The sequence below is a fragment of the Rhinatrema bivittatum genome, chromosome 3 (assembly GCF_901001135.1).
Source record: "Rhinatrema bivittatum chromosome 3, aRhiBiv1.1, whole genome shotgun sequence".
Classification (NCBI taxonomy): Eukaryota; Metazoa; Chordata; class Amphibia; order Gymnophiona; family Rhinatrematidae; genus Rhinatrema; species Rhinatrema bivittatum.
The window spans coordinates 342317760-342343131 of record NC_042617.1 but is presented as its reverse complement, the minus strand read 5'-3'; the positions used below and the strand labels follow the sequence as shown (position 1 = coordinate 342343131).

At 43.5% G+C, this 25372-nt stretch overlaps 1 protein-coding gene across 2 annotated transcripts in view; it reads right to left on the bottom strand.

Moving 5' to 3' along the window:
- Positions 1 to 11720, bottom strand: part of FAXC (failed axon connections homolog, metaxin like GST domain containing) — an 83891-nt gene extending 72171 nt beyond the window's left edge. Inside the window, exon 1 of one of the 2 annotated variants that reach the window (XM_029595385.1) lies at positions 11342 to 11720. In XM_029595385.1, the coding sequence (XP_029451245.1) occupies positions 11342 to 11598 (257 nt within the window). In that variant the 5' untranslated portion in view covers positions 11599 to 11720. Of the gene's footprint in view, positions 1 to 11121; positions 11303 to 11341 lie in introns of those variants that run through there. The other variant, XM_029595387.1, reaches the window with a different exon arrangement.
- Positions 11721 to 25372: the final 13652 nt, after the last annotated feature.

The following is a 25372-nucleotide window of genomic DNA, read 5'->3' as shown; positions in this document are numbered from 1 at the left end:
TTGTGAAGAGGGACCACAACCACCCTTCTCCAATCTTGCATCGTCACTGCCATCTCCAAGGATCTATTGAACAGGTCCTTTAGCGGATCCACCACTGGTTTTATTATTAGTTTGTTGTATTTTTTTACTTTTTTTTAAATTATTTTGGTTAGATTGTGTACTCTCTGTTGAGAGACAAATGCCTTTCCCTGTGTGGTATCCAGACAAGTTCCTATGAAGTCTATTATATGTATGGGTTACAGATTGGATTTTGAGAAATTGATGATGAATTCTATGCATCAAATGCTGTTCATTGTACAGAGAAAAGAGGCATGCACTTCCTGAAGGTTATTGCAGGATATGAGCCAGTTGTCCAAGTGTGGAAGAACAAAGACATTTTTCTTCCTTAAATGAGCCAGGCAACTACTACAAGGCAATTTGGAAACACCAGGGTGCCACCAAGAAATCTAACGTGGGAACAGCATCCTGGTAACGCTTGTTGGCTATGATGAAATAAAGACATTTCTTGTGAACCGTGTGGATTAAAATATGTATGTAGGCATCTCTGAGGTCCCGCGGGGTCAGCCAATAGCTGATTTCTAAATGAAGGATGATGTTTCCTAGAGAGTTCCTCCTGAACTTCTCTTTCTTTAGGTGTGTTGCCGAGATCCCTGAGTTCCAAGATAGGATGGAAATCACCGATTTTCTTCAGAATGAGGATACAGTTGGAGTAAAATCCTCTGCTTCTTGGAGGTATTAGGACTTGGCTCCACTGTGTTTGCTACAAGGAGGACTGACAGCTCCTACTGAAGGAGCTGGAATTGTTCTGCATTCATGGAAGGATTATTTGGGGGATTGTTTGGTGTTCTTTTAAAAACTGAAAGGGGAGACACATATCGGCACACAGACATAAGCAACCATCTGATAAGCAGAGATTCAGCAGCCTTTGCATCCAACACACCCAACATCAATGAAGTGTCTCCTCGTACATTAGTTTGTAAAATTGGAATTCCTGTATATTGCGACCAAGAACATATTATCCACAAAAGCTCTTATGTAATCTATGTGACTTTACTTAGGGACCAGGACTGTTTCCTGGAGGGTGCAGGACATGGAGTGATTCAGCCCTAGTGGCTAGTGAGATACTGAAGAGTGGTGCAACTCTCCTCCAGATGGTTTGCCTTGATAAAATTGTATAAATTTATTAGGCTTTTATTATTATTATTATGTGTTATGGACTTTTGGATTGTAGATTTTACTGTTTTATTTAATTTGGTAAACTGCATGCTTTTTTGCTGAATTGCATCTATTTATTTAAATATCTTTTACTGATAATTTGTAATTGCTGTTTTGAAATGTTGTACCTTGCCTTTACAAACAAATTCTAAAAATAGGTGCTATGCAAATCTTCCCTGAGGAACACACTGTGCTTCAGGTTACAGAACTGTCTCTACCTTTTGCTTTAGGGTTTTTTATTCCTTATCAAACCAGGCTGCTTTAGATGTGCTTTGTTTAATAAGATTTCATCGTGATCATTGTACTGCATACAATCTACCTGCCAGGGCAATTCTCAGATATCTTAGCTGCAGTTCTATTGCCCATTCTGGAAAGGGATGGAGAATAAAACAGAAAATATCCTATTGCCTCTATCGATCCATGGTGTGACAGCACCTTAAGTAATGGGTGCAGTTCTGGTCACCCCTATCTCAGGAAATATATAGCAGAACTAGAACAGGTGCAGAGGAGGGCAAGAGAAATGATAAAGGGGATGGAACATCTCTCCTATGATGAGAGGCCACACAGACCAGGGCAATTCAGCTTGGAAAAAAGAGGGCTGAGAGGGGACGTGATAGGAGTTTATAAAATCATGAGTGGGGTAAATAAAGGAAGATTCTTGACTCCCTTCAAACAATACTGAAACAAGGGGACACTCCATGAAACCGACAACCAGCAGATCTAAAACAAAAATTAGAAAGTACTTTCATTCAATGAAAATCAAACTACATTGCCAGAGGATGTGATCAAGGCAACTAGCATAGCGGGGTTTAAAAGAGGTTCGGACAGGTTCCTGGAGGAAAAGTCCATAACCCCTTAGCCAGGTAGACCCTGGGAGTGGGATACAAAAAATATTTCTACTTTATGGGGTCTGACCGGTACTTGTGACTCAGAGTGACCACTATCGGAGTCAGGATGCTGGGCTCAATGGATCTTGGTCTGACCCGGTGTGGCATTTCTCAGGTATTTATGTGCGCTATGGAATGTGATTCTTTGAGGAGGAAATGAGAGGTGCAAGAGGCCTGACAGCCCCTGCACCCTACTCCCATTCCCAGATCTTAACAGGGTCAGCCAGAAAAAGAAAGCAGTCTAAAAATTGCAAACGGGAAGGAATGAAGCATTTTGCGAGCTTTCCTTGACACGGCCCCCTCACAGGCCCTGCTGCTTCCGAGGCACTTCTGAGTTCATCTTTCCGTCCCACCTTTCTCTTTAAGGCTTCAGACATCCACAGACTTGCAGTGCTGCATTTGGGTGTGTGGTGGTTGATCTCCCTGTCTGTTAAATCAGCGCAGGGGTGCACATTTGCACACACACATCTCAGGGCTGCAGCCATTTCATAACACGCGCACGCCTATGTGCACACGTTATGAAACAGGCCGGCCGCGTGCACACGTGCGCCAAGTTTTAAGGGGGCGCTCGCTCGCGCCCATAAATCCCGCTTCTACCACATAAGTCAGGGGATTTTATAAGTGGCGCGCGACGATGCCATTGCCAGTTAAACCAGTTCGCCCAGTTAAGAGATAGCTCCTTCAAACTCCCTAGTTTAACAGTCTTCACCCCTCCTCCCAGTTGGCCATGACTCTTAGAAACCTGAAGATCTGCCTGTTTTTCTTTAATTTTTATATCCTACACCTCCTTCATAGCAGAAGTAAACTGAAGTGGCAGGGGTTTTCATCACGCGCCCAAGTTGGTAGGTAAAGTTTAATGGGGCGGATTTTCAGAGCCCTGCTCGCCTAAATCCGCCTAAATCTGGGCGGATTTAGGCGAGCAGGGCCCTGCGCGCCAGTGCGCCTATGTTCAATAGGCGCGCGCAGACCCCGGGACTCGCGTAAGTCCCGGGGTTTGGCGAGGGGGGGCGTGTCGGGGGCGTGTCGGGGGCGGGCCTGGTCGGTGCAGCGTTTTGGGGGCGTCGGCAGCGTTTTGGGGGCGGGCCCGGGGGCGTGGTTACGGCCCGGGGCAGTCTGGGGGTGTGGCCGCGCCCTCCGTACCCGCCCCCAGGTCACGTCCCGGTGCGCTAGCAGCCCGCTGGCGCACGGGGATTTACGTCTCCCTCCGGGAGGCGTAAATCCCCCGACAAAGGTAAGGGGGGGGGGTTTAGACAGGCCCGGGTGGGTGGGTTAGGTAGGGGAAGGGAGGGGAAGGTGAGGGGAGGGCAAAAGGAAGTTCCCTCCGAGGCCGCTCCGATTTTGGAGCGGCCTCGGAGGTATCTACTAAAATCCCGCGTACTTTTGCTGGCGCCTGATGCGCCAGCAAAAGTACGCCAATTCGCGCAGTTTGAAAATCTACCCCAATGCGTACATCTCTTGTTCACGCCCCGCAAAGACTGTTCCCACGCCCCGCTCCTTTTCGGGAACGTTGGAGGCGAGCGCGCTGCGGGACATACGCGCGTATGCAGGCGGCTGTTAAAATGCGCTCGGCGCAGGCGCCAGCCCGGCTTTATTCGTGCATCCCCTAATTAACGCGAGCCCCGGCCTGCGGAGTGGTCACAGGCCGCCACGGTCGCACTCCTGGTGGGAGACCGCGCGGTCTGCCGTTGCCTTCAGCAGCACCTGGTCTTACCTGCTGGCCCCCCAGGCGGGAGCCAAAACTGACCCCGCTCCCTTTCCAAGAGCCGACAAGGCTCAGGCTCTCCCAGAGCAGTATTGTTAAAAGGGGGAGGTGGGCGAAGGGGCGAGGTGGGAGGAGGGCACCTAGGTGAGCAGCACAAACAGCAGCTGTTGTGATATTTGCGCTTTCGTTTGTCTTTGCGGGTATTCCTGTTATAGTTTTTTATGTTCTCTGCTTTGAGAAAATTTTTTGCAAAAGTGGAATATAAAGGTTCATAAATAAATTAAGCAGATAAAATACAAATTTGGAGTGAAAATGGCTGGCTCCAGTTTTCTGGGGGCTTTCGTTTTTGGCTGCCGAGGACTTAGTTCCTTCTCTTGTTCCCCCGCTGGGCTTATCATTTTATTTATTTTATTTATTATTTAAAATCTTTTCTATGCCGTCGTTAAGCTGGCTGCCGTCACAAGGGTTCACAATAAGGCACATAATTTCAAACTTAAATGTGTTGAGTTATATTAACTAAACAGGTGCCATCAAATACTGTAACATAGTTTCATATTAAATATTACTTAGTGGTTGTGATAAGTCATGTCTACTTTAAGTATATCGGCTATAAGATAAATTAACACTTAAGTCTGGTCCTCTGTTGTTGCAATCTAATAGAGGTAAAGTAAAATAAAATATACACACACACACCATTCGAGTAAGCTGATGTGTATGTGTGGGAGTTCTTCGGACTGCATCATACAATTCCCTGGATTCGTTCCCTTTGTGATATGCTTGCTTAAATAGCCATGTTTTTAAACTTTTTTTGAATGCTTTGATGTCTCTTTGTGTTCTGATTTCTAAAGGCATTGTGTTCAGAAATGTGGGGCTTTCTGAATGACTCAGGGGGAGCCTAGAGCAGGGGGTTCTCAACCCATTCCTCAGGACACTCCCAGCCACTCTTGTTATCAGGACAACCACAACCACAATGAACGGGCATAAGATAGATTCGCATCCCCTGGCTCCACTGCATGCGAATCTCTGTCTTGCCTTATTCATTGTGGATATCCTGAGAAGCAGACCTGCTAGATGTATCCCAAGGACCGGGTTGGGAACCCCCCCCCCCCCTTCCTGATCGAGGGTGCCACCAGGGCAGGGGCACACAAGTGGACCTTATGCAGGTACCAAAGCCCAAATGTCAGAGACAAAAAAATCTTTCATCAAAGCACTTCCTCCTGGAGCTATGCAGCACTACATTATAGCACCAAAGACGCCAGGGAAAAAAAATAACGTTCAATCGACTTGCCATTTCCTCTACAAGATTCAAGTTCATTTTCCTTCATAATAAATATTTTACGTCACATTTAGCAAGAAATCAATCGTTATCCCCAAAGCCCCTGGTAAACAATCGCGGCGCGTTTTCTTTAGAAGGCAGAAGCCCACATCAATATGCGCAGCTTCTCCACCGCTTTCTAAGCTTTAACCTAATCTCCCTAGAATGGCAGCTCTTTCATTTTTTGCCCCCGCAGCCTAAAACAGAAGAGCAGTAGGAAACAACGGCAGCGTCTAACAGAGCAGAGCTAGGAAAGATACGGAGAAGGGCGGCAAAAGTGATCAAGGGGATGGAACGGTTCCCTTATGAGGCGAGGCTAAGGAGGTTAAGCCTCTGTCATGCACCCTGCAAAAGAGACCACAGGGGGTACATGACAGAGGTTTGTGGGTGGGGTGGAGATAAGCATGGAGACGTTATTTAATCTTTCGGATGGTACAAGGACTAGGGGGCACTCCGTGAAGCTAACAGGGAGCAGATTGAAAGCAAATTCGAGAAAGCAATTTTAATCTCAATGCACAATCAAGCTGTGGAATTCATCGCTGGAGGATGTGGTCAAGGCATCAAGCACAGTTAGGTTTTAAAAAAAGGGGTTTGGACAAGTTCTTAGAAGAAACGTCCAGGCAGACTTAGGAAAGCCACCGCCGGGTACTTTCTAAAGATCCAGATTGGCCACTGTTGGCCTGACGGTCCCTTGCTCTGACCCAGCTTAGCACTTCTTCTGTTCTTAAAGTGAATTTCAGTTCCCAGAAACTTTTAGATGGCTTAACCTTTTTTTTAGTTCATTCTTATTTTTATTTCTAAGGCCTGGCAGCAGCCCTGGATTTGCCAGTAGGCTCCCATTATACTGTATCTGTGCCTAGAGCAGCAAACGTTTAGGGGCAGCAGGCTGGCTAAGGTTTTCCACCTTGCAGCTCTGCTGAATCTCAGTCAGACGAGAACAGCCCCCCTGCTACCCTGCAACAGACCCTTACAGGAGGTGAATGCAACAGATGTGCCTAGGGGTGGCAAAATCCTATATACATCCCTGCCTGGCAGCGTGCGATTGCTCATTTCCGGGCATCTTCCCAGTTCTGGGTACATCTGCCCATCCTGGACGAGGGTGCCAGGAGCCTTCAGTCACAGCTTTCCCGAGATCCCCATCCCCCTGGCCCCCTGCCCAGCTATCGCTGGGACAACCGGCTGAGAGGCACAGACCGCAGATCCCCCCCAAAGCAAGCACAAATGAGTTCTTCCCTGAGGTCGGCTTGTAGGCATTGCTGATGCTGCCGGCCGGAGGAACGAGAGAGCCGGTTCTGAAAATTAAAGCCATCTCTCCTGCTGGGCCCATCGGGCCGGCCCCCACCTCCACACTGCCCAAGCTTTCTTTCAGGAAAGGTAGAGTCCCGATCCAGCAGCACTTCGGGTAATGCCCCGATAATCAGCGCGGCCTAACGAATCACAGAATCATGACAAAAGGAATCTCGATAATTTAGTAGAAAAAGTTCGCTGCTAGGTTCAGCAAACCTAGCGCAGGGATCCCCCAGGCACGCAGTGGTGATGTATAAAGACTCTGTTCTGGGGTTTGTTTGTTTTTTTTCGGACCTACTGAGGACGTGGCTCTCCTGAGCAGATGTGTTCACACTTAGAGCTTCAATTCTCCACCTTGGTTTAGACTGTGAGATAAAAATTGGTATCAAAGGGGATACCGGTTCCCCGGTGTTGATTGCTGAGTGTTTTTTTTTTCCCACCACCATTTTCCTTCTTGATTAATTTAAAACAAAAATCTAAAACAAAAGTAAACTTGATTTCTTGAGAAATCTGGCTAAAAGATGTTTAAGAATTCTAATTTGTTGCTCAAACTGTTTGAAAGCTCTGGAAAATAGAACATTGACAGTGAGAAATGCCTGCTGTCCTCAAGTCAACAGTGCTAGCTCCAGTTCTCAAAAAAAAAAAATCACCTCAGCTCTTTCTTGCAATAGTGTTTCTTCTTTGATTCTTATGCCTTGGTCTCCTATCTTTTTGTGTCCTAATATGTTGTACACTTTTTGGAATAAAAGGTGCTCACTTTTTTTTTTTATTGTACTCTTCTGCCTATTTTTTTAGAATTGCCTTCCTTGTGTCCACTCTTCAACTGTTTATGCCTGCTTTGGCCAGGGTCATAACTTAATCCTATCTTCAGTGGGGTTAATTCCTCCACATTTACGTGTTCTCAACCTCAGCCAAGACAGGGCGGTTTTGGGCCCTAGTCAGGATTTTCTCTTAAAATTACCTTCTCTCACTGATATTCATTTAGTAGAGACTAGGAAGTGTTGGCTTTCTGTGCTAAGCCCACTAATTTGGAACTCATTACCAGAAAAGCTTAGCCTAAGTTCAGATGACTTATCGTTCAGAAAGAGCAGTGAGGCTGGGCTGTTCTCTACCGCTTTTTCATAATGATTTCTATCCAGATTCTCTGCTTTTTTTTAATAGATTTTATTCATTCTTGTACCTGATTGTTGTATTATTTTTTGACAGTTTGTTTTGTTTATTTTTGTCTGCTTTTATGATGCATTTACCTTTTTATGTTTTCACATATGTTGCACAACAACCTGATCTCTTTTAGATGGGCGACATAAAATTTAAGATATTCAGAATTAAGTAAAATATTCGCTGTTGCCCCTTCTGCTACAAGATCTGAAATATTAAAACAGCATGCAATGAAAGATCAGAGACGCCGTGGCATGGAAAACTCAACTAAAATCAATGCCCAATCAAAAATCACACTCCACCCCCCCCCCCCCCCCCAAAAAAAAAAACCTTCTTATTATTACAAATGCCAGAACCTTTTAGTTCAATCCCAAAGTTTGGGATTCTGTGCATCATCTACATTATAGATGACTTTTAGAGCTAGAGGTACAAGCTTCAGAAATAGTGGTAGGGTTTCACACATTCCAAAATGTGCGCTTGGATGCAAATGAACCATCCAGAAAACTTGCTTTCAGAAGATCTAAGACAAAGTCCCTTAGTTTCCTGTAGCAGCTTGGGCGTAGATTCAGTAACAAAAATAAATTCTAAAGCAAACATTTCCACCTTTTATATTGCATTATAAAAGTAAAGTAATTTTCCAGTATACTTATATTTAGTATAATTAGTTTTCTTTTAATTGGGTGAAGAAAATGGCTTTCAGGGATGGGGAGAAGGAGGGAGGCGGGTCAGGAAATGGAGGAAGGACTGTGAGAAGGGAAAACGACTTGAGATGGAAGATGGGGAAGATTAGAAATCTGGGATGGAGGAAGGTTTTTGGATTAAGAAAGGAGGAAAGGCTGAGGAGTGAGTTCCATGACTGAGGAGAAGGGAATGGTAGGAAGGAAGGGAGAGTCCAGGATCAGGGGAATAGAATCAGAGATTAAGAGAGGGAGGATGTGAATTGTAGTGGGTGGGGAGGAGAGGAGGAATGTGACCTTACCATGCTCTGGTTCTGCTCCCTCCTAATCTGGCATATATATAGATATATAGATATATACAGTATATAGACATATATCGATAGAGAGGTAGAGAGGTAGAGAGATAGAGAGATAGATATAGATAGAGGTAGATAGAGAGATAGAGAGGTAGATAGAGATAGATAGAGGTAGATGGATAGAGAGGTGGATAGATAGATAGATAGATAGATAGATAGATAGATAGATAGATAGATAGATAGATAGATAGATACACACACACATACTTGGCACCAGTCCCTTCTCTCTCACACACAAGAATTGTTCCTCCTTCTCTCATACACAGACATACACTACCCTCCACCCCAGCTCAACCCCATCTCATTCCCTCAGCTTCTCTTCTCACCCTCTAATGATCTCTACTCAGCCCCTCCTAATCTCTCTCTCTTCCTCTCCTATTCCCTGGAAGGTGAGGGGGCTGGATCATGAAACAGAGGGCTCTTCTCTGTGGAGTGAAATTCAGCACAGCTGGAAGGCAGCAAATCTTCAGCCATCCTGCTGCCCCTGAGGTTGTTGCTGCCCTAGGCACAGGCCTATTGTGCCTATTGACAAACCCAGGCCTGCGTTCACCTATTCTGTCCCTCCCAATGCAACCCTTCCAGTGAAACATGGACCATGTCGGGGCGCCTGCCATGATGTGTATTGCGCTGGCTTTCTGAAGCTTTGAATAATCCTGAAGGCTTTGAACTTACAAATTTGGTGTTTTGCAAGTTTTCAGGATGGTCCATTTGCATCCAAGCGCACATTTTGGATTGTGAAATTCGCTGGTATATGCCTGCTGATTCACTCCATTATCTGGACTTAGGGTTTCACACGTACTATCCTTGGTCAATCTGGGCATTTTCTTGTTTCCCTGCAAGATTTCTTTCCAAAGCCCTGAACAAACACTTTTCTTCCCTTTAGCACTGTAAGAATTTGTACTGTCTGCCTGAGGTGGAAACAGTTTTAAAAGCCTCTCAGTAACTGGCAGCATCAATACATGTCCCAGAATAAGAACCTCTCACTGCGAACAGAAGAGGTTGAAAAGCCTTAAAACAAGCCTAAAACAAGCCACAATCTAACCTGATAAAATTCCAATTTTGGCATAGTGTCGCCTGGCAAATGTATCAATCAGAAGGAGACAAGAAATGTTATTTTAGATCAGATTTGACTGCTACTAAGCTGATTACATATGCTACAAGGCAGAAATTATTGCTCTCTGATTTTAATTTTAAATTATTAAAAGAAAAACAAGAACTGAAGAATAGAAGCATTATGGAACTCAGACTCCCTTTTTCAGTGCACACATTTTCTTTAAAATGAATATTTTTGCTAATGCGTTTAGAAATGTTACACAAGCATAAGATAATTTTGCTTTAGAAAAGCACACAATTTAAATCATTGTTTCTAAATACAACCTTAGGTGTTAATTAGCGTCAACAACAGCATGAAGCTGAGATCTGTTGGAAAATGTGCAACCCGCAATTATAATTTCTCTGTGTCCTGAGCCCAGGATCACAGGAGCTGTCCACACCCTGGTGCTGAACAGCAGTGAAACCCACTTTAATAAACTCGTGTTTACTTTAAAGATCTCCCGTTCTTAAGTACAGAGTTTCTTTAAAGCAGATTAAACAATTCAGTCACTGTTATTAAGATCCCCCTCCCTTTTTTTTTATCTGCTGTTTCTTAAATTTCTAAGGAGCTACTTGTGTTTAAAGTTGCAGAACGCTTTTCTCCAGGCAGCCTCTCCCTCCACAATGAATCAGAGCAGATCAGAATCCCAGGCTGCCACCACGCTGCTATGATTTGAAGGATGAATACAGCACGGGCTACTAAAGAGTTAAATCCGGGAAAAGGGTGCTTCATTATTATTAATGGCGTTGATAAAGAAGTATGTGCAAATATGAGATAAATTTAAAAAAAGAAAGGAGACCAAAAGTGTAATAAATACAGACAAAAAAAAAATAGGCAAGTTGGAATCTAGCAAGTAACTCCTCATTAACCAAGTACCGAATACTTTCTGGAGGCGCGATTGTCCACCAGAGGTACCTTCCGTTGCATATTAATACAGAGCCTAAACAATGCAGTCAGATTATGGTTGGAGGATTATAGATGCAAATCAAGTTAAATCAACGATTACTGCAACAACTTCCAGCAAAGGTGTTTTTTCCCCCCCTCCCGAGATGGGTCCTGACAAGGTTTAGATGCATTAGATGGCTTTGTAGAGGACGCTCCCAGCCAGCTATCTACCCTATGCAGCTGTTTACTTCCAGAGCTGCTAGTACCAACCCCCTCCGGGACTTCGGATCACCAGGGCCGCTGCAAGCCGTGCATTCCCGGCTAAGGATCTACCAAACGCGGCCGGGAAATCGGCAAAAAAAAGCCGAGCAGGCACTTCAGGATGGTCCCGGCACCTGGAAGGCTGTTTACCAGTCAGCAAAGCAACAGTTAGGAAATAATATGCATTACATTCGCGGAGGGGGGGGGTCATCTGGATGACATTAATACGTCATTTTAAATCCCAAGCAAACGTTTACGTGATTTGATTTGATTTTTTAAACCCACCTTAGAGGACCATTTAGAATTGAAGAAACGTAGACCATCTGAAATGGCTTTATGAGGGCAGGTTTTGTTTGTTTGTTTTTTTTTTTTTGCAGGCTAATTTCATGCATCGATCCAGCTAGCGGGATGAGAGGAGCCCGGTGTTTACCAACAAGCTCGGGGAGGAGCGCTGGCGGGTGGTTTTTCTTCCCATGCCCTTCCCGCCGCGGCGAAGGTCGCTCACCTGATGGCCAGCAGCTCGTGCAGCAGATAGGCGGCGGCCGCCAGCAGGGCGCCCCCGGTCACGTACAGCGTCTTCTTCCACCAGGAGTCCGGGCCCAGGCCGGCCATGACGCCGCCCGAGTCGTGCAGCGGGAAGGCGACGATGTCCCCATAGGGCGCGCAGGGCCCGTCCGAGCCCCCGCCCAGGCCCAGGCTCTGGTTGCGGCTCAGCTCCAGCACGCACGAGCGGCAGGGGGCGAAGCCCACCCCCCAGTGCATGCTGCGTGCGGCCGGGCCGGGGGGGGGGGAGGCGCCTGCTCCGGCTGCTTCGCGCTGAGGTCGGGCAGGCGCCGTGCGGCGGGCACCCGGGCTGCGCCTCTCTCCCGCCGGCAGGCGGGGCCGGCTTCTCCGGCCCCCCCCCGGGCGGAAGGGGCAGGGGCAGGGAGCCAGCTGGCTCCGGGAAGGTCCCAGTTCGGAGACTGCCAGCCTGCTCTCGTGCTTAGGGCAATGAGCTTTCGAGTCCTCCTTCTCGCACCGATCATCCGCTCTTAGGGGCAGGAGCTTATGCTACCCCAATGCTTATTCCCCCCTGTACAGTGCTTTACATACAACTAAGCGTCATAGATGAGAATACCAGGGCATATAAAGAGCACATAGCCCATGTAATCCAGCCGCTTTAGGTCCTGATACGACAGCCACTGCTTGATCGTCGGCTTTCCTTCCCTGTAACTAAATATCGGCTGAACTTATCCCATGCTGTTTTTCAATTCCCTTATCGTTTGCCTCCACCAGGGCTACTGGGAGGCCCCGGTGTGGATGGGGGAGGCTGATTGAGCTGCACCTATCTCGTCTCCATGCTGGAGTCCTAACCGCTTTAGCCTTTCCTCATAGGGAACTTCTTCTATCCCCTTTTTTCATTCTGGTCACCCTTCTCTGTACCTTTTCTAATTCTCCTATATCTTTTTTTGAGACGTGGTAACCAGAACTGTACCCTGCTCAAGATGATGTTACAGCATGGAGCAAAACAGAGGCATTATGAAGCACAGAACGGAGAAACTCTTTGTCCGCAATAGTATGGACCTGTTGCTTCCAATATGGAGGACAGAGTTGCAGTTTCCAAAATGTGGCAATAGTGAATCTGGCTACCAAGAGCACTGGCCAACCAAGCATCTGAACTTTCTAGGAACAAGGGAACCATCCCAGCATCCAAGGAGCCCTGTTATAATTGGTGTACCCTTATTCTTAGCACCCATATCAGCTATAACATCAGCCACTTTGTGCCAGAACGGTTGTAGACCCAGTCAGTACCACCCCATTTGGATACAGGGACCCTGTTCCCCACAACCCCTCCAGGATAGGGGACTAGAATCAGAAAAAGCAATGGAATAGTAAACTGGCATTCTGTAAACCCTATGCAGCAAATGAACCATCAGTTCAACCCATTGCTGGCAGTGGGAACTATGATGTGCATTTACCCATATAACCTTCCACATGGGTGCGGTAAGGGAGAGCCCCAAGTCCTCACTCCAATGCTCTATAAGGCTCTGTGGAAAAGAGGTACCAAGTTTCCCTTGTAATAGTCCCCAATAAAGAGTCGTACCGTTAAGAAAGGCATTGGGGATCTGAAAAAAATGTTTGCATACCGTTCAGCTCTGGAGTAATAGCAGTGAAATCAACCTACTTAGAAAGAGCTGTTCGCAATTGTAGATAATTAAGATGGGAATGTGTGGGAAGGTCAAATTCTAGACTCAAGGACTCAAAGGATAAAAACCACTCATCTTCCCAAAGCTGTGCAAGGTTATATAACCCACATTCTCTCCATTCCTTAAATACCGGAGAAAAAGTGAGACCAGAGACATTGGTGTTACCATAAACAGAGCTCAATAATAATACATTCCTATCCAATCCCAAATACCCTAGTACATGCTTCCACCCCTTTAGAGTGTGAGCCAATACGGGGCTAGTCCTAGTCACTCTACGGTACAAGGGAGAGGCATGAAAGAAAGGGCAACATTGTGAGATCTACCTCGTCTCATTGGAGCTGTACCAGAGACCCCCAAACAGTTCACCGGTGTCAAAACCAAACCTTAAGGAGCAACCATCGGGCAGCCCAATAATACATCTTGAAATTTGGGAGCACCATCCCATCCTGGTTTTTTTGGCTAGCCCTAATTGACTAAGCTTGATATGGGCCCTTCGTTATTCCAAATAAATTTAGAAATCAAGCCATGTATGGTGTTGAAAAACTTATTGGGAACATCACAAAGGATATGTTGAAACAAGTATAGGAATTTGGGTAAAATGTTCATTTTAATTAAATTAATGCATCCAGCCCAAGATAATGGAAGGGCAGCCCATTTCTGTAAATCATTATGTACCCTTTCCAATAATCCTACATAATTACGAGAAAAAAGATTTAAGATCCTGAGGTACAAAAATCCGCAAATAGAAGAGGCCTTCTTCACCAAATGAAAAGCCATCATACAAGCAGGAACTAACTACTGGGGACCCAGAGGAAGAATTTCAGACTTATCATAATTGACTTTATAGCCAGAGAGAGCCCCATACTGCTGAAGTGCTTCAAGCAAAACCGGACTAGACAACTGTGGGTCAGACAAAAAAAAATCAGATCACCACCCGCATATAGACAGATAGTATGCATATAGGAACCAAATTGAAACCTCTTGTTAACAGTCGTCTGCCTAATCAGGGCAGCCAAGGGCTCAATGGCAAGATCAAAGAGCAATGGGAAGAGTGAGCACCCCTGTCAAGTGCCTTGCTCTATCAAAAAGCAGGGAGAAAGAACCCCATTTATCAAAAGACGTGCCCTAGGAGCTGTGTACACAGAGCTCACCCATTGCAAGAATCGTTTAGGTATACCTGCTTTCCTAAGAGTTAGAAACAAGAAGCGCCAGGATATACGATCAAACGCTTTCTCTGTATCTAAAGATATAACCATATCCATCTTTCCTAATTTCTTAGAGATACTCAGAATATTAAATAAGCACCTGGTGTTAGCAGTAGAATTCCACCCTTTAACAAACCCCGTCTAATCCTGATGGACTAAATAGGGAAGCACACACTCTAAGCATAGCTACAGGATTTTAGCCAAGATTTTCAAATCAGAATTTAATAGTAATATGGGGCAATAGGAACCACACAGTGGTGTCCTTCCCAGGTTTATATAGGAGATTGTTGCATCCCCAAATCGCCCCAGTGATGATTCAATCAGCCCAGCATTATTATATAAGGGGAGCAAAAAAGGGGCGACACCTCCCACACACTTCTTATAAAAATCAATGTGATAACCATCAGACCCCAGACATTTCCCTCCTAGGATAGATTGGACAGCCAAGTGAATCTTGGAAAAAGTAATAGGTTCCTCCAACCTTACCCGCTGTGCATGACCCAACTCAGGTAGAACAATACTATCAAGGATCTGCTGGATAGCCCCTTCAGCAGGCAAGCTGGACTCCAAATATAAAGTGAAAAAAATATTGTACCAAAAGATGCTCACAGACCCAAGGGTCAGCAGTAAGCGAACCCTTAGGAGTGCATAAAGTCACAATATGCAATTTCCCTTGCTTTTTCTTCACTGCCCTCACTAGCAAAGTGCCCACCCTATTACCTTGTCCATAATAATTGAGTCTATTAAATTTAAGGGCCCGCTCAACTTTAGCTGTTTCAAAGGAACACAACTTTAGCTGTTTCAAAGGAACGTAACTCCCTCCTAGTTTATTATGTTTTTAGGCAGGCAGTCTTTTTCATGTTGAGCCTCAAGAGATGCAATCTGTTAGCAAATCTGCCATTCATCTTTTTTCCAATTTCATATTATAGCTGTCATAACTAATAATCTTCCCCCTAAGGAAAGCTTTGAAAGCTTCCCGTCTGAGAATGGGAGTGTAATCAGCTGCTGGGTTAAATTTGTTAAATTCCCCTACAGCTTTAGTTATCAACTCTCTAAATTCCAGTTTTCCCAACAAGGAAGTATTCAGTCTCCACAATGAGGCACGAGGTCCAGCCTGCACAGGGTATAAAGAAAGCTCAACAGAATTGTGGTCTGAGATTACGCAAGGCAGGTTGGCACAGTCTGCAACTCTAGCAAGGAAATTAGGGTAGCAGAAAAAATAATCTAACCTGCTGTAAGATCTATGTGGGGAAGAATATAACATTTATTCCCTATCCTGAGGGTGCGAATGCCTCCATATATCTACGAGTCTTAGAGAAGAGACCAAGTCACTATTAGCAAACCCAGACTACAGCAGAGTGGGAGACACATTAGACCTATCCAACAAGGGAGTCATACAAACATTCCAGTCACCACCCATACAGAGTGATTCATAGCCAAAGTCAATGAGAACATCCAGCAGGTGCTTGTAAAAGGCAGACTGATCATGGTTAGGTCCATAAACGTTAACCAGGGTAAACGAATCCCGATATAGAGAGCAGTCAAGCAAAACACAGCACCCATCAGGATCAGTCAAAGACCTGTGAACCTGTAAGGGTAAATTCTTACCAATTAATATACATACTTCTTGAATTAAAGGAGTAGTAGTAAACAGCACCCACCCAACCAGTTTGTAATTTCTCATGTTCCGCCTTCTTCAAGTGAGTCTCCTGCAAAAACAGTATATGCGTGTTATGTTTTGCCCAGCTTAATATCCGTTTCCGCTTTATAGGCGATAAAATGCCACGTACATTGAGGGACATAATATTAAGAGCAGACATCAGAACAAAAACCTAGAGATCAAAGGAGTGCTATTAGTCTGCAATTACTGGCATCAGTAGCATGGGATCTTCTTGGTGTTTGGGTACTTGCCAGGTTCTTGTAGCCTGGTTTGGCCTCTGTGGGAAACAGGATGCTGGGCTTGATGGACTCTTGGTCTGACCCAGCAGAATTGATATGTATGAGCAGGAACTGAAATAAAAGTGACATAGTCCACAATAGGTTAGCAGGCAGATCCGAGTCTGCACGAAGATACCAGCTGAGGACGAGATCCAAATTCTCAAACGGTGAAAATAAAAAATATTGAGGCCATAAAAATATCGAGGCCATCGCATAAATCCCAGGAGCCAAAGCACTGCAGATGCTGTTAGATTCCAGAATAGCCATCGTAAAATAAGGACAGACTGCCAGAATCCTCACCAAAATATAAGGAAGTCATTCAGAAAAAATGGGTACTGTGCCCAGGCTATCAGAGAAGGGAAACAGAACAAAAAATAGCATGCTAGTCACTAGGGTATGAAAGAAAAATTAGTCACAGAGCAAGGCCAAAATAGTAGTAAAAACCAATTCAATCAGCTGTAGGGAAGGCTCAGGTCACCTCAACAGAGGTAGTCGATAAACTAGCAAAACAGAACTAGAAAGAATTTCCAATCGAAACAAGCCACCAGAGGCTACAGGCCTCCCACCAGGCCCAAGGATAACAAGATAGTTCAAGTAGAGATTCCCTCAAGGCATCTCAGAGGTAGAGGCACAAGTCTTAACTTCAGATAGCAGCTTTTCCGCCTCTTTTACAGAGGCACAAAAGATTGCGTTGTTGTCAAGTCACTTTTAATTTGGCAGGATAAAGCATTGTGTAAGGAAAGCCCAAGTTGCTGAACTCCCTTTTTACGGCATCAAAGGTCTGGCGCAGTTTTTGAAGACCTGGGGAAAAGTCTGCAGTATATCATAATTTTCGACCCAGCGTGAGACAGAGATTTTGCCGCTCTGGCAGCTGCCAAAATGCAGTTTATCCTGAAAGTTGTGAAGCTGCGCAATCAGTGCCCTTGCTGTTCCACTTCTTGCCGAAGGAGCTGAGATGCGATGCGCCCGGTTGATCTTAATGGCGCCTTCTTTCCCAGGTAGATTAAGAAGCTGAGGGAGCCAACGAGCCACAAATTCAACAGTGTTCCGATCCTCTGCTCATTCCGGGAGGCCAACAATATGGATGTTGCACTGCCATCAGTTCTCGAGATCATCCAATTTGCCGATCGTTGCAGCGTGCTGGCACTCCAATTTATCTAGTTTGACGCTCATCGACGTGAGTGTATCTTCCAGGTTAGAAATCTGGGTCTCAGCCTCCACGATCCTACCCGAGTGCTCCCATACTGACTCAACCAACTGGGCAATTTTATCCACTATGATGCCGAGCCTGGCATCCAGACGCGAAGTTACTTTTGCCACAAGCCTCCAGTAGGTCAGCTACATTTTCCTGGCCTCCAGCGGCACTGATTAAGGTGTCATCCAGGTCCTTCTCCAGCATGGACGCCGTGGAGTCACTCTCCCGATCTGGAGATTTAACTCTCAGTGCTTTCCGAGGTTTTGACCTCCTCTTTGCCCAAAGTGCAGTTAGTGAGCTTCGGGAAGAATCTTTACTTAGTGCCATCGCAAACTTTAATACCGGACTGAAAGATCTGAGCAAAGATAGGTAGCCCTACACGTCTGCTTTCTTCAACATATAACCGGAAATCCTGATATTCTGTTTTATTATCCATTCCTTTCTTAATAATCCTTAACATTGTATTTGCTTTCTTAGCTGCTGCTGCACACGGAGCAGATGATTTCAACTTATTTTCAATGATAACACCTCGTAAAATTGATCATAACTTTTCCTAACTTGACCACCAGCACACTTTTTTTTTCTTTTTTGACAATTCTACTTTTTCAGCTCCTCTGATTTAATATCGCCACGTATTAAGTTGGAGGAAGTACAGAAAAGTTGGAGGAAGTACAGAAAAGCTATTAGCTACATGATCTTTTGGACATGTGTTGGACATGCTAACTCCTGTTGTGCATTGGCGGTTGTGGACGCATGTCCAAAACGCGTGTTAAGCCACGCATTGCGGCCAGTGCACGATATTGCATCTTTCTAAATGTAAGGATCTCTGCAGGATAAAGCCCGGAATTCTGAAATACATCTGGTGGAACAAATGCTACCTGAAAGCTTTCAAAGAAAGATCCTTCAAGAAAGCATGTTTAATCAGCTCGAAAAGAGACCTCACCGGCATTCTCAGTATCAGATTAAGGTCCTACTGGTGAATTAATTAGATTTGGCCTTCCTTTACTGCCGTAACACCACCAAGGAAACTACCAATATTCCTTGAATCCAAACCCTGTAGCAAGAGATAGCTGCTACCTGAACCTTCAGGGAATTAATGGCTAGACCTTTGTCCATGCCCTTCTGCAGGAAGGTTAATGTAGTTGAAATATCTACTTACCAAGGAAACACTGACAGATCCTTGCAACAATCCTCAAATAAGAACCAAACCCAACATACACCAATACAGTGTAATTTTTATGGGCCTTCAGAGTGGTGGAAAACCCTTTTCTGCACAAGTGTGACCTTGAAGGGCCAAGCCATAAGATAGAATGGCTATACTATACAGTATAAATTAACCCCCATGTATAGAATATGTTAATCCAAAGACAATTTCAAGGAACTGTCTTTTATAGGAGTGACAGAAAAGTTAACTGAAACTTTCTGATCGTCATATATGATCCCTAATTTTTACTTATTTTTTGTGCAATGCCATCTTACAAAAATTCATGTTTTAAAATATCCTAATGCTTAATTCCACCGTCTTAAAAAAAATTAAGTAAGTACTTATATAGCTTAATCAATTACATATCCTTCCAATTTCTGATGGAGAACCCCCTGACATGGTGCTGCGTTTCGATGTGTATCTGTCTCAGGGGGAGACTGGATTAACTTTCTTTGCTTCCTCTTGACTTGTCCCCAGCAAAATGGCAAACAAACAGTCCCAGTGGAATCTGAAAGAAGTTACTGCTTTTAATAAGAGGGAACCGGAAGTGGTCACTTAACATAACTTTATGTGATGGAAAATCCTGAACAAACAGTAGAACAAAACTGCTAAAAGAACATTAAATCAGAGAATACCACTCCAACTGATCATTAAGGTCTAACGGGTCAACAATGTTTAACTTATAAATCCACTTCTGCTCCTTTCAATTAACAACAGATTATATATCTCGTCCTTGTACAGGTGTCTGAACTTGTTCTAAACTCACCCATTGTAAATCCTGAAAAGAATGAAAAAATTCTTCACAATGGGAACCCATAGGGGCATTTGTTTACTGCATTGTGTGACTATGACATTCCTGCAATCAGATCTTGATAGGTCGTTTTGTGTATCCAACATGCAATAATTGGCAGGGACATTGAATCAAATAAATGTCTGTATTGTAATTTATATACTATTTGAATTTAATCACTGTCCATGTAATTGGACAGGCCTACAAGGACCCCGGTAAAGTAGTGGTGCACATGGAAAGTCGACCACACACATAGTGCCCTACCAAGTCTTCTGTCTCTTGCTGTGCTAATGACTGCAACGCTGATCTCACTAAAATATATTTCAAGTTCCAACCTCTCAAAAAGCAATTCTCAAATGTTCTTAAAACCCTTTATTGAAAAGAAAACATGCCAGTGTCACTGCAAAATATTAGCTATTTGTTGTGCTTAAGGTGTAAATTTCAATACAGATGTAATATCTTAAGAGTTGTCCAGTTGTTATGCTAATAGAGAGTGCTGAGTAAATAAATCATGTTTATATGCTCGCCTAACAACTTGAACAGGAAAACCACGACTCAAGAAACAAGAGCACTTGTGCTCGTTTCTTAAAATCTTGGTGACCATGGGAAATCCGGCATAATCACAAGAACTCACTCACTGGGAGAATATGTCTTAAATTCCTAAGCTGATAGCTGCTGTATAAAAAATAGTCAGGGGTTCTCTACCAGAAATTGAAAGGATATGTAATAGATTAAGCTACATAGTACTTCCTTAATTTTTCTAAGATTATGGAATTAAGCATCAAGATATTTTAAAACATGATTTTGTACAAGATGGCATTGCACTAAAAATTAAAAAGTAAAATTTAGGGATCATATATGACATCAGAGTTTCAGCTAAAATTTCAGTCACTCTTATAAAAGAGTCCCACAAAATTTTTTTGGGATCAACATCTTCTATAAATGAGGGTTAATTGATATAATTTATCGTTTTTCTCAATGTTGCAGTATAGCTGGGCTATTTGGTTAGCACTAAAAGATAGAATGGAGCAAGATCTTCCATGAGGAATAGCCATTGGTGTTATAAGCCAAAGAGAAACACAGACTTGCAACTTTATCAGATTTGGGTACCACGGCCAATTCAGAGGCAGCAATATGACTAAGGATAGGTGATCCACTATCTGACTTAATATACTGCTGATGAGAGGCCAGGGAGAAAAAACAAAGTTTGTTTTTTGGCCACAACAGAACCAGGGAATTGATCCTGCTGAAGCTCTACTCCTGGCAGCTGAAAAACCTGCGGTCCTTGAAACTCTTGTGAGTTGCCAGCAGATCTTTGTAAGGAAGGCCACACCTGTCTACTATCTTCTGAAAGGCTTCTCCCATTCTCCAAGATCCAACATATTTCTGCTGAGGAAGACAGCTTGGATATTGTCCACACCTACAATGTGAACTGCTGAGATCTACAGAAGATTCCTTTCTCTCCATTGAAACAGCAAACTTGCCTCTTTGGTCACCATCTGACTCTGTCATGCCCACTTGTGTTTGCGTAAATGACTGCTGTCTCATTCTCTGAAAGTGCATGAACTGCCACTCCCTTCTGTAAAGAGAGAAAGTGCACCAGGGTTAGCCTGACAGCCCTGATCTACAATCTGTTGTGTTAAGTGCCAAACATGCTTAAGGCTTTTTTGGGACACAAGGATAACATACCAAAATTTGTAGAAACAAATATCAATTTTTTAATTGTATATCAATAAGCAATACAACTATTCTTGGAAGAATCAAATGGCAGGACTTCTGCTTATGAGAAGCACTAGCCCATCTCTCATTTGTGCATCAGTGAGTTTTTCATTTTATAGATGAAACAGGCAATCTCAAGTAAGTAAACTTGCATGAACCTATGGGAATATCATGTACACAGTTTCTCTTGTCAAAAAGAAGAAAAATTAGACCTATGTTACCCTGATCGGTTTCCAAAATTTTCCCAAATTGGGGCCTGCTTGCTTAGTGGTCACATCAATCTTCTGTTAGTCCTTTGTCCTGTCATTTTTTCAGGGAGATCTCCAAGACTCTGTTTTCACAGGTGCCACTGTAGTTGAAATGTTAGCCTGTGAGATTCTGACCTTTTCCTTCTGTTTTTTTGTGACCTTATAACCCTCCATCAGCTCCAGCTGATGCCAGATGTCTCCTGTAATTTCTCCAGGGGGTGGTGAATTCTAGAGAATAACTATTCTGAACTATATACAGGACCCACTGGTCTGAAGTAATTATCCACTCCAGATAATTCTGCTGAAGGCACCTGCCTACTAGGGCATCTGCAAACTCGGCTGAACGGGTGGCTCTCGAAGTCCTGGTGTTATCATTCCTTGGTTTTCAGGGTGCACAAGGACCCATTCCTTCTCCTAAATTTTCCAACATGAGAAGATTCCAACATAGGGCCTTCAAGAACAAGACCACAAGACTTTGAGAAAAAAAGATCAGCAAGCAGCTGTATGGCATAAAACTTAGGAGACTGAACTGGACGAGAAGTCATGGAAAGCCTAAAAAGATCTCACAGATGCACAACTAATTACCAAGAGAGTCAGAATTATGTCCAAAGCAAAACAGAAATCACCCAAGATATACCAGAGACTAGTTAGACATCCTTATTTTCTTAAAAAAGTTGCACAAGTGGAAGAAAACTTGTCTCAAAGCATGCCATGTTTATGCTTGAGACACAGTGGTATGACACAGCAGAATGGTGCATTTGTAATATCTTTGTTAGCGTGACACCATCACAAAAGCTTTTTCCAACATCCAGGTTTTGACACCAGCTCTTCTCTGGTGCCATCCAGTCTGTTTGATATATTTCAAGTGCTGTTCTGATGAACACAGGGGCAGTGGATTGCATAAGACCAACCTCTCTAGCTTCTGTAACATGTCTGCCATTATTCAATGTTTGGCCAATTACACTACAGGAAAAACACCAATCCTTGCCAAAAATTGTTATTGACACTCTCCTAGCTGAGAAAAATGGGGTATGTTAATTCATTAATATCTCCCGCTGTGCTTATGTTGGTAACTCTGGCAAGTTGCAGGATATCATTAATAATCTGCGTGACCTTTTTGCCCAAGCCCACATCATCCCCTCCCAGCATGGGTGATTGGAATTTCCTTGGCATCGGATATTGGTTTGGGGGTCTGGGGTATAAGTTGATGTATATTATTGATGTAATGCCGTCTTGACTGCTTACCTGGGTTGCAGATCGATCTGGTGGGAGCCCTTCTAGGGCAGATTCCATCAGTCCTTGCGTTCTTGGCACCTGGTGCCTCCACCTGAGGAAGGTGGTGTTAGTGGTTGGGATTTCCCTCCCTTCACCCCATGAAAACAAATAGGACTGTGAACAGGGCTGGCAGTATGTACAGGTTTATTAGACTATATGAGTATATTATGTATGTTTTATGTACATCGCTTAATGCCTGAGGTGTAAGCGCATTATAAATAAATAATGTTATCTCCTGGCTTCCCTAAAATGACTGTGACATCTATTGATCTAGGAGGCTGAATATTATAGGTCTGAGAGCTTGTGTGGCTTAGCCTCCCCAAGATCCTTGAGCAACTTCACCAAGTCTTCCCCAAATAATAATTTCCCTTTCAAGAGGAGCTTGCTAAGGCAGGCCTTAGACATACTCAGGACAATTCAGTAATCTGGGCGTTAAGAACTGTGCACTTCAGCACACATTTTTAACGCCCAGATTATTATTAATTTTTTTTAACTCCTGATGCAGTAAAAAATGAAATGCAAATGCATCGTGAGTTTAAAAACAAAAAGCAAGTTTAGAGTGAAATGTGCATTTGCCCAGGTTGAACACACAGTTCAGCTCAGGGTGGGGAGGGGGAGAGATATCCCTGATAAGCCATAAGTGACAGCACTTATGGCTTTTATCCACTTAGCTGGATAAAATGGCAGCATTTATGCGGCTAAGTAGCGGTGAACCACACCAAAAATCTGGATAAGCACAGACTTATCCAGCTATTTGGCAGCTGTTACACTCTGATAGAGAGATAGATAAGTCAGTATTTATCTGGATAAGTGGCAGCTGTCGCTACTTAGCCAAATAAGTATAGACTTATCCGTGGACATTTAAAGAATTATTTTTTTTAAACATTTTTCCCCCTTTTCTTTTTCAGGGGTTTTAAGTGCCAGCACAGTGGCACTGGAAACTTAACTCCAGCTAGGACCTGAAATTTCCAGCACTAAAAAAAGTGTGATGGCCAGATGTAGTCTCTCTGCAAAAGGGAGTACTGCTTAATGCCCTCATTTGCATGGGATTTCCACACGAGGGTATTAAGAAGTACTCCTGTTTAGAAATGCACATTTCTGAACGCAAAGCTCCTTGTTGCATTGCCAGTAAGTTTTGCACACAGAAACACGCTGAAGTGCAGGCAGAAAGGTGTGTTCAGCTGCACATACCTTTCTGCATCAGTCTGAGTATCTGGTAATTGCATGGACTGCAACATCCTACATATTGGTAATGTCACTGAAAGTTTGTGGTTCTCTGCCTCCATCTGCTGGTAGTGATATAAACCCATGCATCTGGACTGGTCTAGCAGAACAAGGCATTATAAATTGAAATCTTTTAGTATGTTAAATATTCTTCAGTTGTGCCTGAAATTCACATATGCCTCCTCTAGCACTGATCCGCATGACACCAGTGACCACAGTACATCACAGGAGATCTTGAATACATTGGAAACTGATATGGCCACACCTTGTCTCCATGGCAGTGCTCTCTTACATGTATTTTTGACAACTATAACAACATTTTTAAAAAATACTTAAAACAGAAGGTAATGATTGCTGTACTTTGCAGCTTGAGACCTTTCCATTAATAGCTGGGTTCTCAAATATTTCGTGCTACAGTTTTGAAGAGCCGTGAACGAAACATACGTAAAATGACTAACCAAAATAATGCCCTCAGAGAGGGTATTATATGAGAATTATATGAGTAAAATCTGCCTAATGGCTTGGGAATTATTTATGCTGGCAGACATCACAAGTGTAAATACAGCAAGATCCACTCCCATGAAGAGATGTTTTCTGTTAACAGAGATCCAGGGAAATATGGCCTGCTCCTGCTTTCATTATCTCCTACACAGGCTAGGGCTGTAGTTTAATCAGAACAGCAATGGTAGAGATGATGTAGGCATGAAAGGACACCATTTGCGAATCTCCTCAGGTAGCAAGTATTACAAGAGAAAAATGCAGGAGTGAAAAATGAATATTATTTTTTTTTTTTTTATTTACAAATCCTGTAAAACCTTACATTAAAAGCAACAAAACCACAACAGGATTGTTCACATACTGTATGTGCTTTTCAATATATTTTTAAATGATATGGAAAGGGATACAACAAGTGAGGTAATCAAATTTGCAGACGACACAAAATTATTCAGATTAGTTAAATAACATGCAGATTGTAATAAATTGTAGGAGGACCTTGCAAAAATGGAAGAAGAAATTTAATGTGGACAAGTGCAAAGTGATGCATATAAGGAAAAATAACCTATGACATAGTTATACGATATTAGGTTCCATATTAGGAGTTACCACAAGGAAAAAGATCTAGGCATCATAGTGGATAATTGAAATCATCGGCTCAGTGTGCTGCAGCGGTCAAAAAAGCAAACAGAATGTTAGGAATTATTAGGAAGGAAATGGTGAATAAAACAGAGAATGTCATAATGTCTCTGTATCACTCATGGTGAGACCATACTATGTGCAATTCTCAAAAAAGATATAGTTGCACTGGAGAAGATACACAGAAGGGCAAACAAAATGATAAAGGGGATGGAATGGCTCCCCCATGAGAAAAGACTAAAGAGGTTAGGACTGTTCAGCTTGGAGAAGAGACAGCTGAGGGGGGATTTGATAGAGGTCTATAAAATCATGAGAGGACTAGAACAGGTGAATGTAAATCGGTTATTTACTTTCAGATAACAGAAGGACTAGGGGGCATTCCATGAAGTTAGCAAGTTACACATTTAAAACAAATTGG